This window comes from Mauremys mutica, chromosome 14 (assembly GCF_020497125.1).
Source record: "Mauremys mutica isolate MM-2020 ecotype Southern chromosome 14, ASM2049712v1, whole genome shotgun sequence".
Classification (NCBI taxonomy): Eukaryota; Metazoa; Chordata; order Testudines; family Geoemydidae; genus Mauremys; species Mauremys mutica.
The window spans coordinates 27,027,466-27,045,045 of record NC_059085.1 but is presented as its reverse complement, the minus strand read 5'-3'; the positions used below and the strand labels follow the sequence as shown (position 1 = coordinate 27,045,045).

The 17,580-nt window shown below is 40.3% G+C and overlaps 1 protein-coding gene across 4 annotated transcripts in view; it reads left to right on the top strand.

The window, feature by feature from the left end:
- Positions 1-17,580, top strand: part of CEP89 (centrosomal protein 89) — a 120,741-nt gene that overhangs the window by 25,684 nt on the left and 77,477 nt on the right. For all 4 annotated transcript variants that reach the window (XM_044987032.1, XM_044987031.1, XM_044987033.1 and 1 more), the window contains exons 7-12: positions 2,053-2,107; positions 5,601-5,819; positions 7,234-7,376; positions 10,861-10,911; positions 12,571-12,654; positions 14,521-14,624. In XM_044987032.1, the coding sequence (XP_044842967.1) occupies positions 2,053-2,107; positions 5,601-5,819; positions 7,234-7,376; positions 10,861-10,911; positions 12,571-12,654; positions 14,521-14,624 (656 nt within the window). The remainder of the gene's footprint in view (positions 1-2,052; positions 2,108-5,600; positions 5,820-7,233; positions 7,377-10,860; positions 10,912-12,570; positions 12,655-14,520; positions 14,625-17,580) is intronic.

Below are 17,580 nucleotides of genomic sequence, written 5' to 3'. Positions count from 1 at the left end.
CACAGTTTCTGACTGGATTTCTGCTTGTATCTAGCTGTATTATGTATTAGCAAGATAGACCCATCTAGGAGACTGACAGCTCACCCTACTGGGCACAATAGAGTGAGCACTACTACCAGAGCACTGTGTTGTTCCTGTAAGAAAAGTTCCCATATTGGAGATAGGTAGGGCTGCTATTTGTGGTGCAGTACATGTATTCACCCAGCATTATCCTGTAGTGGAGGTGTCAAGATTCAATGCTAATTTTAGTGGAGCTCTCCTACAACTGCTATTTAGGTAGACTCCTAGCACTCACCTCCAGTGATCTAGGTCACTGCTTCTGAGTTACCAACTGTGGAATATATATGGACAAGCACTGAAAGAAAAGGAAATGTTTACTTACCTGTAGTAGTTGTGGTTCTTTAACATGTATTGTCCATGTATATTCCACGACCCATCTCTCTTCCCCGCTGGTATGAAACTGATAACACCTTGATTCTGTATTGGCGAAGGAACTGAGGGGCTGTTGGGATTGCCCCTCCCTTTATGTCCTTGGTAGGAGGCACGAGGACTCTCAAGTCAGCCCCCAAAAGACACTGCTGGCCAAAATAATCCAAACTTGAGTGCATTGGGTGCATGCGCACCCACCAGTGAAATATATATGGACAACAAATCCAGAAGGAACACAGCTACTGTAAGGTAAGTAACTGTTATTCCTGCAGAATCTAAAGGCAGTCTCTTGATCCAGCCCTATTCTGCTTTGCTTGACAGGATCACAGCCTGACTTAGTGAGGCTCTTGTACCTTCACCAGCACTTTGTTGAGTAAGGGAAACAAATTCAGAGTTTTTAGCTTCCTTCTCTTCCCTGTATAGGAGTTCTCCACTCAGAGTACAGTGAAACCAATTTATAATAGCCACCAGAGGACTCTAGATGTCTGCCATATGACAGAAAAACCCAACTGTATGCCTTGACACTACACTTTCATTTATATACTTTTAAGTATTATACTGATATTTAAATGAGCAAATAAACCATTATTCTCTATCAACAATTAAAAAGTTTAACATATTTAATCTTCCTTCTCATCTGAAAAATATCCCTAGTTTGGCAGCAGTTTCCGTTTCTGATTGCCTTAGCAAATTGACTATAATGCAATTTACACAGTTGGAAAGATCTGTGTGAGTGGCCAGAAATGAGTGAAACAGCTGGCTACTTACTACTTTGTGAGTTATGAAGGAGGTGGGAACTCACAGATTTTGCCAGTAAATAGTATTTTACCAGGTGACTGTGGATAGAAGCTGGCCTTTAGCATTGCTTTCTTTGTAATTTAAGTGCTCAGATACTACAGTGTGGTCGCTATATAATTATCTAGGTGGACAGGTTGTATATAATGAAATGTTTGTTTATAGCTAGATACAAATTACTTACACTACCACAGATCAATGTAATTTAGGTTCTAATCCTCATAGATGCTGAGTGCTCTCAACTTCTTTGAAGTCAGTGGGCCAACAAACATTGTTGCCTAGAAAATTCTAAGTTTTGAGTCCAAGGCATGTGCATCATGCACAGAGTGTATTCATGTAGGCAGTAATCTCAAAGGACTGTAGCCACTATTGTAAGTAACCATTGTTTCTCTCATCTTTCTTAAAAAACAAACAAAACAATCCCTCTCTATCTTTTATCAATCAAGTAGTGAGGAGAAATGTATAAGTGGCTATACCTCAGCCTAACTAGCCAAGCACTGCTAATACTTAGTTTTACAAATAGGTAAACTGATGCACAGAGATATTAAACTTACTTGCAGCAGGGGTAATGGAGGCAACGACAGAGTCTGTCTCTATCTAAAAGACCACACTCCTCCCTTATACTTATGGTTTCTTTTGTCATCCGTTTAATGAGACAAAATATTCATTACATATAAAGAGACTAAGGGCTAGAAAATTGTAATGATAAAACTTAGATCTTAAATGTTTGATAAATAGTGTAGTTTCTGTGTTGATGGTGAGGTTGCTAAAATAGAAAAGGATAACCGTTACAGTAAATTATCTCACATTATTTTGTTTATTTGCTAGGAGCAAAAACTGGCAGTTGAAAATCCACTAAGCGAAAAGCCTCCACCGTCCCCAGGTATTACTCTGTTTTTGACATAATACCTAAAGTGAAAGGTTTAGAATAAAGTACATTAATACATTTTTCTGCTTTTACACAAAAAGCAAAAGTTATATATTTGAGGTACAAGAGATAGAAAAGGTTGAATACTCAGTGACATGTACAAAAGCAGTAACTCCAGGCTTTTCTTCACATGAATTATTTATATTTGTTTTTATTTTCCAAATGTGAATGCATTTTGGCTGAATATGATTAATTTAGGTAACAATCATAGGCACTGAAGAGAATTTCTTTTCATAGCCTGTCTGCTAATAAATTAAAGATTATTGTTGTAGCCATGTCAGTCCCAGGTAGGAGAAAGACAAGGTGGGTGACGTAATACCTCTTTTTGGACAAACTTCTGTTGGTGAGAGACAAATTTTCGAGCTACACAGAGCTTTTCACAAAGTGATCACTCTGTATCTGACCTATCAGTCCTCATCCCCAAAGGAAACCTGCACAACACTTTCAAAAGATGAGACTTGGAGCTTGAATTCAAAGCTTTGCTGGACACTAAAAATAATGGTATTAATAAAGACACTGGATTTATGGTTTGTTACAGTAATCTGTAACCCACTAACCCCTCTTTTTGGCCTATGTCTCCAAAGGTGTTAACAGGCCACTTCACCTTGAATGGTGTCTTAGATTATGTGTCAACTACTTATGCTAAACTATCTATTTGATCTTGTATTTAGGTGTGACACTCTTAATACCTTTCTCAAACCTAAAGAAGAGCTCTGTGTAGCTCAAAAACTTGTCTCTCACTAGCAGAAGTTGGTCCAATAAAATATGTTACCTCACCCCCCTTGTTGCTCTAATAAATTAAAGAGTCATTGTAGGTGTCAGGTATAAAGCATGATATTTGCCAGACTTCCCAGTGAGAGGTCAGGTACAGAAATAGCCATTAACAGAATATAAAGCCAATAGTGAAATATGGAGAAAGGAACTTGGAATTAAAGAAATTCATAATACCTAAGCATCATTATTTACCTCATGAGTCTTGGGAATCTTCATCTTTGTGACATGCTCTAGGAGATCTGAATGAAAGGCAATATTGTAACAAGAACAGGAGTACTTGTGGCACCTTAAAGACTAACAAATTTATTTTAGTACTCCTGTTCTTTTTGCGAATACAGACTAACACGGCTGCTACTCTGAATATTGTAACATTTATCCTTCCCCTTCTCCCCAGTCACCTAAGTTTTGTGTACACTTGAGAATTTTACCAGTGCTACTTGCACCAATGTGACTGAAGTGGTGTAAATTGCAGTGATGCAGTACATCCACACATGGCATTGCCTTCAGCTATTGCCAAATCTATGGATTGTTGCATCTAACCAGCAATTCCAGGCACAGCTCCGTGGATCTCCTAAAGAGGTGTATAATGTCTATGGTATATTTACGCATGTTCAAATTTATGATTTTTTTTGTTTCCTTTCAAAGGTTTTTCCTGTATAAAAAGCTGTTATGCCCTCACACTTGCATATGCCATATGAGAAGGTTAACAACTCCCAACACACCCAGTACCAGATAAACTGGCTGTACTATAGACAAGCCTCTTGTGTTTTATTATAGCAGTGGTCACCAACCTGTAGATCGCGATCGACTGGTCGATCCTGGAGACTCTTCCAGTCGATGGCAACCTCCGGGCACTTAAAGGCCAGCAGTGCAGCTGGGCTGCTGCTCAGGCAGGCTCCCTGCCTGCCCCTGCCTCCCGCCACTCTCGGAAGGAGCCATCTCACCCCTGCAGCCCCTGGTTAGGGGGCAGAGGGGCATGTGGCTCCACATGCTGCTCCTCTCTGCAGGCATCGCCCCCGCAGCTCCCATTGGCTGGGAACGGGGAACTGCGGCCCCCCCTTGAACAGGTGCCACAGGGGCACATTGGCCCCTTCCGAGAGCGGCGAGGGGCTTGGCAGGCAGGGAGCCTGCCTTAGCCCCATTGCACCGCCGACTAGGAGCCACTTGCGATAAGTGCCACATGGTGGGAGACCACACCCCAACCTCCAGCCCTGAGCCCCCTCCCAGAGCCACCACCCCATACCCCCTCCTGCATCCCAGCCCAGACCCCCCTTCTAGAGCCAGTACCCCAGATCTCCTCCTGCACCCCCACACTGTGCCCGAGCCCTGAGCCCTCTCTTGCACCTAAACTTCCTCCCAGAGCTTGCCCCCCTCAGCCTCTCCTTTGCCCCAAGATTCACCCCAGCCCTGAGCCCCCTCCCAGAGCCATCACCCCATGCCCCCTCCTGCAGCCTGAACCCACTTCTGCACCCCAAACCCCTGCCCCAGCCCTGACCCCCTTCCTGGAGCCAGCACCCTGGAGCCCCCTCCTGCACCAAAGCCCTCTGCCCCAGGCTCAGCCTGGAGCCCTCTCCCACGCTCTGAACCCCTGGGTCCCAGCCCAGAGCCCGCACCCCCTCCCAACCACTGTCCCAACCTGGTGAAAGTGGGTGTGGGGGGGAGAGCAAGGGATAGAGGAGGGGGGATGGAGTGAGCGAGGTGGAGTTTCAGGGGAAGTGAAGGGGTCTCGGGGAAGGGGCAGGGTAGATCCTGGGTTGCACTTAAATTCTAAAAGTGATCTTATGTGTTAAAAGGTTGGAGACCACTATATTATAGCTATCTGATATCTAGACAGATATAGATAACTAACTCCAGGTTCCCCAAGCAGCTCTTGGACTGTATATCTATACTCCTGAAGCCCCCTTCTACAGTTGGCCTAAGCAGAGCTGGATTCAGGCATAGGCACTGTAGCCCCAGCCTCTTATACCTAGGACTCCAGCTCCCGGAGTCTGTTGATGGGGATAGAATCTCAACTTTCATTTTTTTAAAAAGCAAGTTTTCTAACTCATATGGCTACAGAGAAAAGTTTGAAAACGTGATCAAAGTATAACTGATGCAGTGATATCTGCCTGATTCTGCAGACAGCCTGAAACTGTAGCTCTGCGAGGTACGAACGACCTCATGCTTCCCAAGAATGTGTTAACTAGAAGACCAACTGTTTGGGGTGTGGGGGGGGAGCCTCCAACACCATCCCAACAGCGGACTCTATGTGTGGCAGGAGAAGAGAGCAGCAGGTTTGGCCTGCTCACCTCAGCAGATATACTGGGGGTGGGGGAAGCCTGCTACTACCCTTGCTGGTGGTAACTGGAAGCACTTGAGCAGAGGTGATGGTCCTTTTACGCAACGCCCTTCCTCACTCCATAGTTTTTTCTCCCTCTTGGCCTCACAGGCTCATCAGTGCCATGATTTGATTTGTGTCCTACAGATCCTTCCCTTAAAATAATTTAACATGCATTCTAGCTTAGTGTACTCTTATTCTACCAGCTATAGATACTTATTTTTCCGTAATAGAATGCTAGTAATTTGTGAAAAGACTGATATTCTTTTTCCCTCTCTTGGAGCTAATAATGTAGAAAAGTCTGAATACCATGTGAATACTGTGTGTTTTATAACATGTTTTCTCTATCATCTGTAGATGTATCTGTTCGGGCAAGACAAGGACAGATGGAGACAACTAAAGAGAAGTTCCAAGAACTAAAAAAAGAAAATTGGTCTCTAATCAATGCAAATCAGACTATGGCCCTACAACTTGAGGAACTAAAACAACAAATAAAGGAACTACAGTTAAAACTTAAGACACTGGAAAAAGAAAATAAAAAATGTAGAAAAGCTGCAGAAAGTTCACATAAGGAAGGTGGGATACAACTTTAGAGTATCTTTTATTGAAGGGAACTATATCTTGCTTTATTTTCTAACTCACTCAAAACCTGTCCCCTCAGTAATTGAGGCCCCACATTGGGTGACCTCAGCATATATCCAGACAGAAATAATTCTCCAAGGGTAACAGAATATAATCAGCTCTGTTCTTTAAATAGCGTATGGAATGCTAAATAAGTCTTGGTCATAATTAGTCTAATAAATCTGCAGGTGAACTTGATGTCTCAAAATCCCACAAAAACTTCAGTGCTGGAGTGGCACCTTGGAAGTCCCTTACCAATGCGTCAGAAGACATTAAGAAAGTATTTTTTGAGTCCCTTGCATCTTTTTAATCCACTGAATGGTGGGTGGTGGTTTTTTTTTTTTTTTTTTTTTTTTAAGTGTGTGAGAAGTTCACTACAGCTGAGAATCCCTGCATCCCAAAGCAATATGGTAGCTCTACTACTTGAGCTAAAGGAGAATCTGCAATAAGTAGAAGCTATAATAATGCTTTATATCTGTTTGCAGGCCTTTGGCCATTGAAGGAGAAGGCCAACAGAATATGTTGCTAAATACAATTAAGTCTATTACAATTTAATTCCACTAGCAGTCCCTCTCCCTTGCAACTTTAAGTAAATCATGTTAGCACCTTGACAGTCCTGGTATTGGTGATTCAGACTTTGGCCCAATCCATTGCAATCAGCAGTAAAATTCCCATTTAGTGGAATGGGAGCAAGATTGGACTCTTCTGCAGTGCTCTGCATGTTTCTTAAACACATAATCTATTGAAATTTTAATACTGATTTTGCAGTATGTGGTACAAATGGAGTTCCCCATCAGTAGAAAAACAGCATGTTTTCATTTTCTTTGTAGTCTTTTTGGTGCATAGGACTCCACTGAAATAAAGTCTCCTTTTGGGTAAGAGAAGGCATTCACTTCCATTACTTGAAACTAATAAAGCCATCCTCCACTATTTTTTAAAACAGGCACTGCATATTTCTTCTTTGTTCCACATCCATGTCATTTATAGCATAAGATATAAAAATATAGTTTGGAAATGTTTACATAGAATGCAGAAGTCAAAACCCACATTTGTCATGCAATAATAGTTTATAAATTATGTTATTTAAACTGTTTGATAGTAATAAGTATTAAATGTAGGAATGTTAATGTTTTTATGTGACCCTTAACTAACTAGTTATTATGCCACAGAACACATGAAATGGATCTTCCTTCTGTTTTTTCTTATTCGGAGTTTAATAATTTTTGTGTGGTTACTAATGTGTCAATAGAAGTTATTTATCCTGTAATTTTTCCATTCCTGATTAGGGAATTTTGACAGCTAAGTTAAGATGCAGGTGTCATGTGTTTGTCAGACTGTTATGATTTGGTTTTATTTTTTTTAAATATAGAAGAAGTTGCAGAATTGCTTTCATTGAGACAACAAGCTCAGGAACTGGTAGACGAAAATGATGGTTTGAAAATGACTGTCCATCGTTTGAATGTGGAATTGAGTCGCTATCAAACCAAATTCAGGCCGTTGTCCCAAGATGAGGTAATATTCCTGGTTACTGGTGCTTGTAAAGAAATATTTGGGGGTTTTGGTAGATTTTAAGGATCTGCATACCTATAGATTGCTTTAGTACAGGGGTCGGCAACCTTTCAGCAGTGGTGTGCCGAGTCTTCATTTATTCACTCTAATTTAAGGTTTTGCGAGCCAGTAATATATTTTAACTTTTTTAAAAGGTCTCTTTCTATAAGTCTATAATATATAACTAAACTATTGTTGTATGTAAAGTAAATAAGGTTTTTAAAATGTTTAAGAAACTTAATTTAAAATTAAATTAAAATACAGAGCTCCCGGACCGGTGGCCAGGACCCGGGCAGTGTGAGTGCCACTGAAAATCAGCTCGCGTGCCGCCTTCGGCACACATGCCATAGGTTGCCTACCCCTGCTTTAGTATCTAGGCAGCTAGCTGATATACCAGTGTATTTTTCATGTTTTTATGTGGTTTCCAGAAAAATAAGAGATGATGTGACTATAGGACATTTATCTGACATTACTGTAATGAGACTACTCAGATATCAAAGTTAATTTTTTCCTGTGCACAGCAGGTCCGCCCGGGGGGGGGGCAAGTGGGGCTATTTGCCCTGGGCCCCACAGGGGCCCCCACAAGAGTTTTTCGGGGGCCCTGGAGCTTCTTCTGCTCCGGGTCTTCGGCAGCGGGGGGTCCTTCCGCCCCGGGACCCGCCGCCAAAGTGCCTCTGGGCGGCCCTGGTGCACAGGAATACTGTGCTATCTATCTGCTTCATTTGTTCTATCATTTCAGAAACTGTATAGTATGCAGCCATCACTTAGGTAATAAGGGATTACTTTCCCCAATGCATAGTACAATTCATGGAAAAAGGGGAACAATGCATTTTTATTTTTAATATCTCCAATCTGTAATGTAGGGAGTGTATAAATCAGTTACTGAAAGCCTGATCCCACAAAACTTTGTGAATACTCCTTAAACATATAAGTAGACCAATTAACTTCAGTCATTTAGCCCCTGTACTGCAATCAGATCCATGCCAGCAGCCCCTTGTGCAGAGCCTCACTGACTTCATTGGGACTCAGCACAGATATAAGGATCTGCCTGCACAGATAAGATTGCAGGATAGGAGGGCCTTAATTAGTAATGATAAGTGTATCACCATGTTACCTACTATAGGAAGAACAGATTTAAAAAAATCCCCATTGAATTTTTGGCAGGGCCAGGGCCTGAACAGCTGGAGAGAAATTTCAAAGGAAGCCAAGACTAAGCAACAAATGTTTTTCCTTTATTTCTAGTTTATTTCTAGGCTTCAATTCAAACACTATTTCCTTCATCCATCTTAACAATTTGTAAACTCCAGACAAGCAGTATAAAACCAAACCAAACACTGTGCTTCTCCTCCCAGATCTTCAGGCATTAGAGGGCTCAAGATCTCCTCTAAGACTTAGAAGGATTTTGCTCCCTTCCTCCCTCTTAAGACCTAGCTCTCTGCAAGTAAGATGTTAGTTTGACACTACCACCTGCCCACTTCATTGTACTAGCTGTAGAAAGGATGGATTGGCTGAGTAAAGATTCACATTTAAATTCCAGGTCATATGTAATCTATTCTTTCTTTTGAAACATATGAATGTAAGATCCGAGTAGTTGCATAACCCTGATTTACAAAGTAAATATTGATACAAGAAGTCTTTTGGGCTGGAAAAAAAAAAGTCTGCATTTAAAAAATATTATCTAATTTAACGACTTGACATGGTTAGCTACTCTGCTGTTCAATATACTTAATTTAAGGAAACAGTAAATTATATGCTTGCTGGCATTTCTTGTTCAGATACTTCTTCTTTATCAACTAATCATAGCTATCCATCTTTTGCAAATGCTGTAAAGCTCATTGAACTATGATTCAGACATCTATTCACTAAGCTTTTTACAGAAGAGATAAAGGCCATTTTGCAGCAGAACCACCTTGCTACCTGCTAATTCTTCTTGACAGTAAATCCTACACCTTAGCTCCCTAGAGATACTTCCATCCTTCTTACTATTTCTCAACTAAGTCTTTTTTTTTATTGTTCATTCAAAGGATATGACTAGAATCCACTATGCATAATTTATAGCTGGTGGCAAAATCCTCAGAGTTTTTTGGTATTTGTGGTCTGAATTCAATGCTTTTGAAAGGAGGAAATAGCAAACAGATGAAAGTGGAAATAATAAGCTTTAAATATGAAGCTTCTGACATATGTGTAGCTTTTTTTTTTTTGTAAATGGTTGTTCAATATGTGGCCTCTACTGAGACTACTACAGGAATGAAAACGAATGCTAGCTGTAATGGTAGTTGTCATGATTCACAATGTTTTTCTGTAAGTCTATAAATACAATAATGTATTACCACTTTAAGCAGTACACAATATAACTAGGCAAACATTTAATTCCACTTATTGCTTAGATACTTAGAAAAGTGAAAGACATTGATATGGTTAAATTAGATAATAGGTCTAATCATAAAGCCTTTTGAGAACCTTTGATTGGTGCTGAGCACCATGGAAAGACTTATAAATAATCAGAAGTAAATTACAACTATTTTTTGTAAATCACACAAGCAAGTGTTAACATGGGGTAACTGAGCAAAGAGAAGTTTCACATTTATCCTTCTCAGCAGTTAGAGCACTAGCCAGGGACTTGGGAAGCCTGGGATCACTTCCCTGCTTCACCACAGACTTCCTCTCTGAATATAAGCAAGTCACCTAGTTTCTCTGTGCCTCAATTCTCCATCTGTCAAAGGGGAAGACTATTACTGTTAGGATGCAGCCTGAATGTTTATGAATGGGATGATACAACGGGGTTGCCTGCGATAGCAGGAGACTGGACTCAATGATCCAGAAGGTCCCGTACAGTTCTATGTCCTTATGTACCTCCTACCTTGTAAGGATAAATACATTAAAGATTGTGAGATGCTCAGTTACTATGATAATGGGGGCTGTATAAATTTCACAGATACATCAAAATGGCAACTTGATTTTATGCTTAACTGAAACTATGCCTGTGCTTCTGGTGGAAAATATACCCCTTTGCCTTCAGTAGAGTATTTTTAATCCTTTTCTTATTAAAATAAACTCATGAAAGGAATGGTTTCCTCACCATGACCCATTTATGTTATGGTTCTTTTCGCACCAAAATTTACCAGTATTCCTACATTCTATTTAGAGTTCCTTTTATAATACCATACTCTTCAGACTTATCTGTATCAATCTGAGAATTTAAGATATTTATGAAAATTAAATTGAGAATTTACTAGTAAAACTAGCCTGGATTAAATTATGCTTTACATTATATCAATAAGAATAGAAAGTCTCAGTTTTGGTGAATCTGTAAGTACTATACGTATTATCTACTTAGAAACATATGTCTGAGTATAAAGAGTCATATGGTTTGCAAGTGGACAATGCTTAAGGAATCAAAAAGCAGAAACAGTTTAATTTGAATTCAAATTTTCTAAAATTATTTTAGAATATAAAAATTGGAGGTCTGCCAACGAAAGGGCCACCCCCTCCCTGGCTGGTAAGTAAATCAGTATTTTTACCTTTACTATATATTGGTTAATTGTTGTATTTAATCTTAGCTTTTTCTAAAATTTGTATAATTTCCAAATAAATTTGAAACAGAAATATTTAAATCTACAGAATATTGTTTGGATACTGTGCTGAGCTACTAGATGCTAGCACTTATGAGATGATGGGCATTTATTAATGTTTATACTATGATTTAAGATAGAGGGCAAAATTCAGCCCTGCAGTAAACATGTACATCTGCTATTAAAGTTATTGTGACTTATGGCCTTCATTCAAAAACACATTGTTTGCTAAAATTGCTATTGTTTGATATTGTATAATGGAATTGCGGGAACTGTTGATTAACTGTATTTTTTAAATTATTTAAGAGCTACAAAAAAGCACAGCTCAAATGACAACAAATGGCATATTTTATCCAGGTACTGCAGAGAGTATATCCTCCCTAAAGAAGAACTGCAAAATTTTATGAAAAACAATATTTTAAAAGTTGGTAATCTTAAAAGAGGAACAAAATACTTATACAGATTTCATAAAATATAATTTATCTAATATTTAAAACAAAATGTCTCAATTTTCCAGCCAAATCCTAAATTCAAGATTTCCCCCTGAACCTTCTATATTTAGTCAAACACTTTAAATAATATCAAAAATGGAAGAAAAGTCCTTCCTCCAACTTCTTAGATGTATGGACCAGAATGCATTTATGCAGGTGCTTAATTTTAAACACATGAATAGCCTCATTGACTTCAATCCTGAATTTAGAATTTGGCAGGATAGTGAAAAAGATGCTCTTAGTTTGTAGCCATAGCACCTTGGTGTGTGGTTTTGTCAGATCTCAAACTAAGCAGAATCAAACTTTACCAATACTTGGCTTAATAATGTCCAAGGAAAACATGGACATTCTAGTTGGCCTGTGAATGCTTGCATAATCCCTGCACCATCACCTGCGCAGTGTACCAAGAGCACAAGTAATTCAAGCAAGGTGAGTGCATTGGGGTTCACTCAGTGGGAATGTGCTAAAATGGACCACACCCCTTCACAATCAGAACCATGGAGGACTTGCTGAGTGTGAGGTCCGTTGTTTTTTAGGTAGCCAGAACAGGTTTAGGTTCACCAGTTGAGCAGTTCTTTCTCAGCTGTGGCTTTTCCTACTTACAAAAATGCCGGTGAGAGCCAGAATTTATCACACAGGCTGAACCTGCAGTGCTGAGCCATCTCCTGGGAGGTACTAAGCACTCACATTTCCCATTGAAGTTAATGGTGTTCTGAGTTTGTGAATCAATGTAAAGTGTCTTTTATAGTTCTCATTATAAGGAATTCTATGAGCTAGTGGGTCCCTTGAACTCCCATTGAAATCACCTGCAGATGCAGTTAATGGGAGTTGAGAGCACACAACATCATGTAAAATCAGGCCTTTATTTTTTGCTTATAAAAATTCATCTTTTCATCAGTTTTTGCACAATCTATTGGCCTGTGCATTGTGCGGAGTTCTACATATTCAGTGTATTCATTCATTTTACTTAAACTCTGGCTTGAATCTGACTACATTAAAAGTTAAATATGGAACTAAAAAAGGAACCTAAAATATTTATAATATATTTTTGAATATATTTCCATGGATTAAAATACATTGGGTCTTTTTCTTCAGCTGGATATGAAATACTTGTCACCTCTCCTATTGGCATATGAAGACAGAATGCGAGAAAAGGAGGATTTAAATCTTGCACATGAGGCAAGTTGGCAAATAATTAAAAAAATTAACAGTAAAGTGGAAATAAATAGGAACACATCACAAACTGTTGAAATCCTTAAAGGGATCTTGTCAAAGCTGTTGGAGGCCTAAAATTAGAACTAGCTTTGCTCTGATTTTTGGCCTGCATACACATTACGCCATCTGTTTTTTCTGCCTGCTTTCTCTGTTTTGTTTTTGTGAGCTGGCAGAGCATTGAGATGTACAAGAATTGTCCTTTTCAGGGTGAAAACCAGAGTAAATAGACTTTGTGTGGAGGTCTCAACCGTAGTTTGGGAAGGAAAGAATTCACCTTTGCAACCAATAGGGAAGACTGTAAGGTTGCATTGCAGCCCCTACTATTCAAACCAGAGGTTTTAATAGTGACCACTGCCTTCTTCCACCCTCTCTGGTAGGGTTGCCAGGCGTCTGGTTTTTGACCGGAATGCCCGGTCGAAAAGGGACCTTGGCGGCTCCAGTCAGCTGCTGTTAAAAGTCCAGTTGGCTGCATCAGCCGGCTCTGCATGGCTCCTGGAAGCGGCTGGCATGTCCCTCCAACTTCTAGGCGCAAGGGTGGCCGGGGGCTCCGCTTGCTGCCCCTGCTTGCAGCACAGGTGCCACCGTGAGCGGTGGCTCCACAGTTCCCATTGGCCAGGAACAGCAGCCAATGGGAGCTGTGGGGGCAGTGCCTGTGGACGGGAGCAACGCGCAGAGCCCCCTGGCTGCCCCTGCACCTAGGGACTGGAGGGACATGTCGGCTGCTTCCAGGAGCCTCCTGAGTTAAGTGCTGCCTGGAACCCGCACCCCAAACACCCCCTCCTGCATCCCAACCCCCTGCCCCAGTCCTGAGCTCCCTCCCACACCCAAACTCCCTCCCAGAGCCTGCACCCTCACCCTAGCCCTGAGTCCCCTCCCATATTCTGAACCCTTCGGCCCCAGCCCAAGTCCCCTCCTGCACCCCAAACCCCTCATCCCTGGCCCCACCCCAGACCTCGCACTCCCAGCTGGAGCCCTCACCTCCTCCTGTACCCCTACCTCCTGCTCCAGCCCAGTGAAAATGAGTGAGTGAGAGTGAGCAACAAAGGCAGAGGGGATGGAGCGAGCTGGGATGTGGCCTTGGAGAAAGCGTGGGGCAGTGGGTGGGGCAAGGTTGTTCATTTTTCTGCAACCCTACTCTCAGGGAGAATTCTTGGCCACTGAATCTATTGAAAACAGTGACTGGTTAATTTAGAGAGAGGACAGAACCCACCTCTGCAATGGACACAAGTTGCAAAGCTTTCCTGTGCATCTGTGTTCATTCCTCTCTACAACAAGATATTTTGGGTCAACTGCAAGGAAATAAATTTCAGCCTCAGAGCAAAAGTCTTGTATCTTTCAATATTCTTCTTCCTCACAAGGATGAAGTTGTTAAGCAGAACAGAAGATACCTAGGGCTCTGTTCTTGTAAATTCACCATAATATATTTCCATAATCAAGTATACTGAAAATTAATAGCATCATCTGGTAACTCCAATAAACCTCCATTATTCGGGAGGTTATAATTTGGCTATTTCATAAGACCTGAAGCCAAAACCTCTCAGGTTTTTTTGTTTTTATTATTATTATTTTTTAACAGAAAATGCATGTATTTTTTACCAAATTATATTTAAATCAGTTAAGCAATTTTCAATGTAGGTATGGATATGCTTCCTTCAGCAGCACTGACACTAACAAACTGAGTTAAAGATGGGCAGTCAAGTAAACTTGCTATTCTTACATGCATGATATAAATACACTCAGATATAAGTTAATAAAATATTTCTTATAGCATGAAGCTAAAGCAAAATATGTATATTTTGATATTTTTATGTGAATTTATTTGTATTTCAGGAGGACATGAAGAAGTTTAGGATACGAGTTGAAGAATTGGTGAAGGAGAATGAACAACTGCACCAGCAATTAAATAAAAATAGTTCCATTACCCTGAAGGAATGGCAAGTGGATTTTGTTTGTATTTATTATAAATTAGTGAAAAAGTACTCTTATTATACTACTCTTATACAAACAGACTTTTAAGAGCATATAAACATGACAGGTGAAATCCTGGCTCCATGTAAGTCAATGGGAGTTTGATTTTGAAATGTAGTGCCTTAATGTCAAATGCTCAATACCAGTAGGAAAGATTTGATATATGTTAGTTAAGATCTGTCCAATGTACAAATCTTCATGATATCTGTGAACTTTCTAGGACAATAGATCAGAATGATTTTTAGTCTCTTTGATCTAATTTGAAGTAAACTTCATATCCCAAAAGAGAAGAGAGTCAGTGTACACTGTACACTAACCATTTATCTATAAAACTCTCAAATGTTTTAATCAGTTAATTTACTAATCTTAAAATCAAGTAAAGTACGTTTAATTAAAAAATTATTCAACTTTACCAGAATTGACCATTTCTGTTGCACTGCTTCTGTCCTCATTCATTACAAATGCTCTCCACCTGTGGAATTTGGAGGCTATCCAGCATTGTTGCTGGATGTTCCCCGACTAAGCTCTGCCCTTCAGCTCAGGCCACCCAAATTTTCTGTCTTTGGTGGTAGAACAAGTTTGCGATTCAGTTTCTTCCAACCATTTTGTTTTAAAACCTTTTATTTTGTTTTGTGCAGTTGCAATTTATATCCCCTCGGATTGGGTAAATAGCAACATGGCGATTATAACCATTTGGATCTGCTGCTTCAGCACCTACTTTCTGGACTTCTCTGCTCCCACTCAGGCATGCATGTCAGAACTGTCCTGCAAACACCTGGCTTAAATCCAAGTGGTGTTCCCTGTGTGAGCCAGCATTTACAGGCTTTACAGAGGATCACTTGTGCCCTTCCTGTACCCAGCTAGCTGACCCTCTTATTGCACATTGCCAGGGTATGGTGCTCAGAGTCAGACTGGCATGTCAGTTCCCCACTGCCCCAAGGAACTGGGACTCCAATGCAAACAAGCCTCTTCAGGAGCTTCTGAGTTTTTGGTAAAAGAGTCTAAGAATGAGGAAAAAGTTATCTGGCCAACTCAGGGGGTAAGTCTCACAACAAGTCTGGAATGGAATGGGAATCATGGAAAGGATCCAGAGTCTCTTTCCTGTCCCCTCCTCCAGAAACCAAAGTGGGTCTTCCACTCCCTAGGGGAAGAAGCAGGACTCCTTCACAGCTCCTCTTCCTCCCACTGGAATTGGGGGGTTCTCAGGATACTCAAGGGGAAGTCTTGCAAATCCCAGAAAGTCTGGGTCCCAAAAAGGAAAAAACCAAATGTGTCCTTTGCAAGGCAGCAATTAATATTAACAACGAATAAGTGGGATGAAAATTAGGGGTTAAATCTCTTCTCTATTCCCTTCTCCCCCTCAGGGAGTGTTTGCTGGGGCTTTTGACTCCATTAACAGAGAGACTCTGTAGAAGGCACTCAAGTGATATGGTTTTATTACAAGTTGATTCAGATACTGCAGAGTCTGTATGGCAATATGTCAGTGGTTCCCAAACTGGGGTTCACAAAATATTACAGGGGTTTTTCGGGAAAAAAATTCCCTAATGGTGGACAGAGCTGTCCCTAGGGACCCTGGGCAGCATGGGGCCAGCAGCCCGGAGCCCCTGGACTTCCAAGAGCTAAGCAGATCAAAGAAAGCATATCTATCACACTGAGGAGATTTAAACTTCAAGACTCCTTATAAGAAATGGAAAGGGAGGTGAATATTTTTTGCTGTTTTTAAAATTAAATAGGCAGCTAGTATTGTTTTTAAAATTATTATGAAGAACAAGTTTAAGCTTTGTTGTAACGTGCACTGTTTGCCTGGCTGCTCAAGACCTGAATGCTTGTGTAGGAGGAACTCTGAGTTGGCTTCTTAAATCCCTTCCTGCTGTTTCACATCTGATACTCCTTGATGAAACATAGAAGCCTTGTCTTATAACAAGCTCATTCAAAGTGATACAAGCTATGAAAGTGAGATCTTGGAAGAGTGTTGCCATTTTCATAATGTAATAAAAATACTGTAATGATAAATAATAATTAATACTAAATAGTGTATAATAAGCATGTCATAAAAACAAATTTTATATTTCCAAGATTACTACTTTTATAATTTATACTTAGGTATAGGAGAAAAACCCTGGAAATATTCATTTTTAGGAGGGGGTTCGCGAGACTTGATGTGTTAGTGAACGGGGTTCACAGGCTATTAAAGTTTGGGAACCACTGCAGTATGTGTTAGCGGCTGATATGATATGTATTAGCAGGGATATGTACTCAGTCCAGTACTTTTTGCTCTATATGTAGAAAAACATTAAGTCTAACTCCTTTAGTAGCATTGGTGGAGGCTGCAAAATGTCGGGGCAAATTATCAGTCACCTTGACTTTGCAGACAATATATTGATAATGCCTATGGAGGAATACAACCAAGAAGCAGCAACTAACCTGTACATAACAGCCAGAGAATGGGGATTAAACACGAATGAACAAACCATCAAACTAATGGTAACATCAAGAAACAGGCTAAACTAGACATTATGGTGTAGACATTAAACAAGTAGACAGTTTCTCCTAGTTGTGTTCCATCATAACCTATGACAACTGCTGTGAAGATGAATGATATCAAAAAGCAGATAGCTACTTCCAGCAGAATGTTTGCATTCCTGAATAAAAATGTTTGCAACTTAAATGAGTATCTAGAAAAGCTAAAGACAGATAATATTCAATTCTCATTGTACTCACATTACTTTATGAGTGTGAAACATGGGTACTGACAATGCATCTGGAGCAGAAGCTTCAAACATATTTTAGGTGTGACAAAGGCTAGATAGGCTAAGAAATTATGACATCTATAGAAGACTAAAAGTGCAGTGTGTGACTACAGTCACAACAACAACCACAATGGCTTGGCCATGGTAGGGGGTTATTCTAGCAACAACTGCC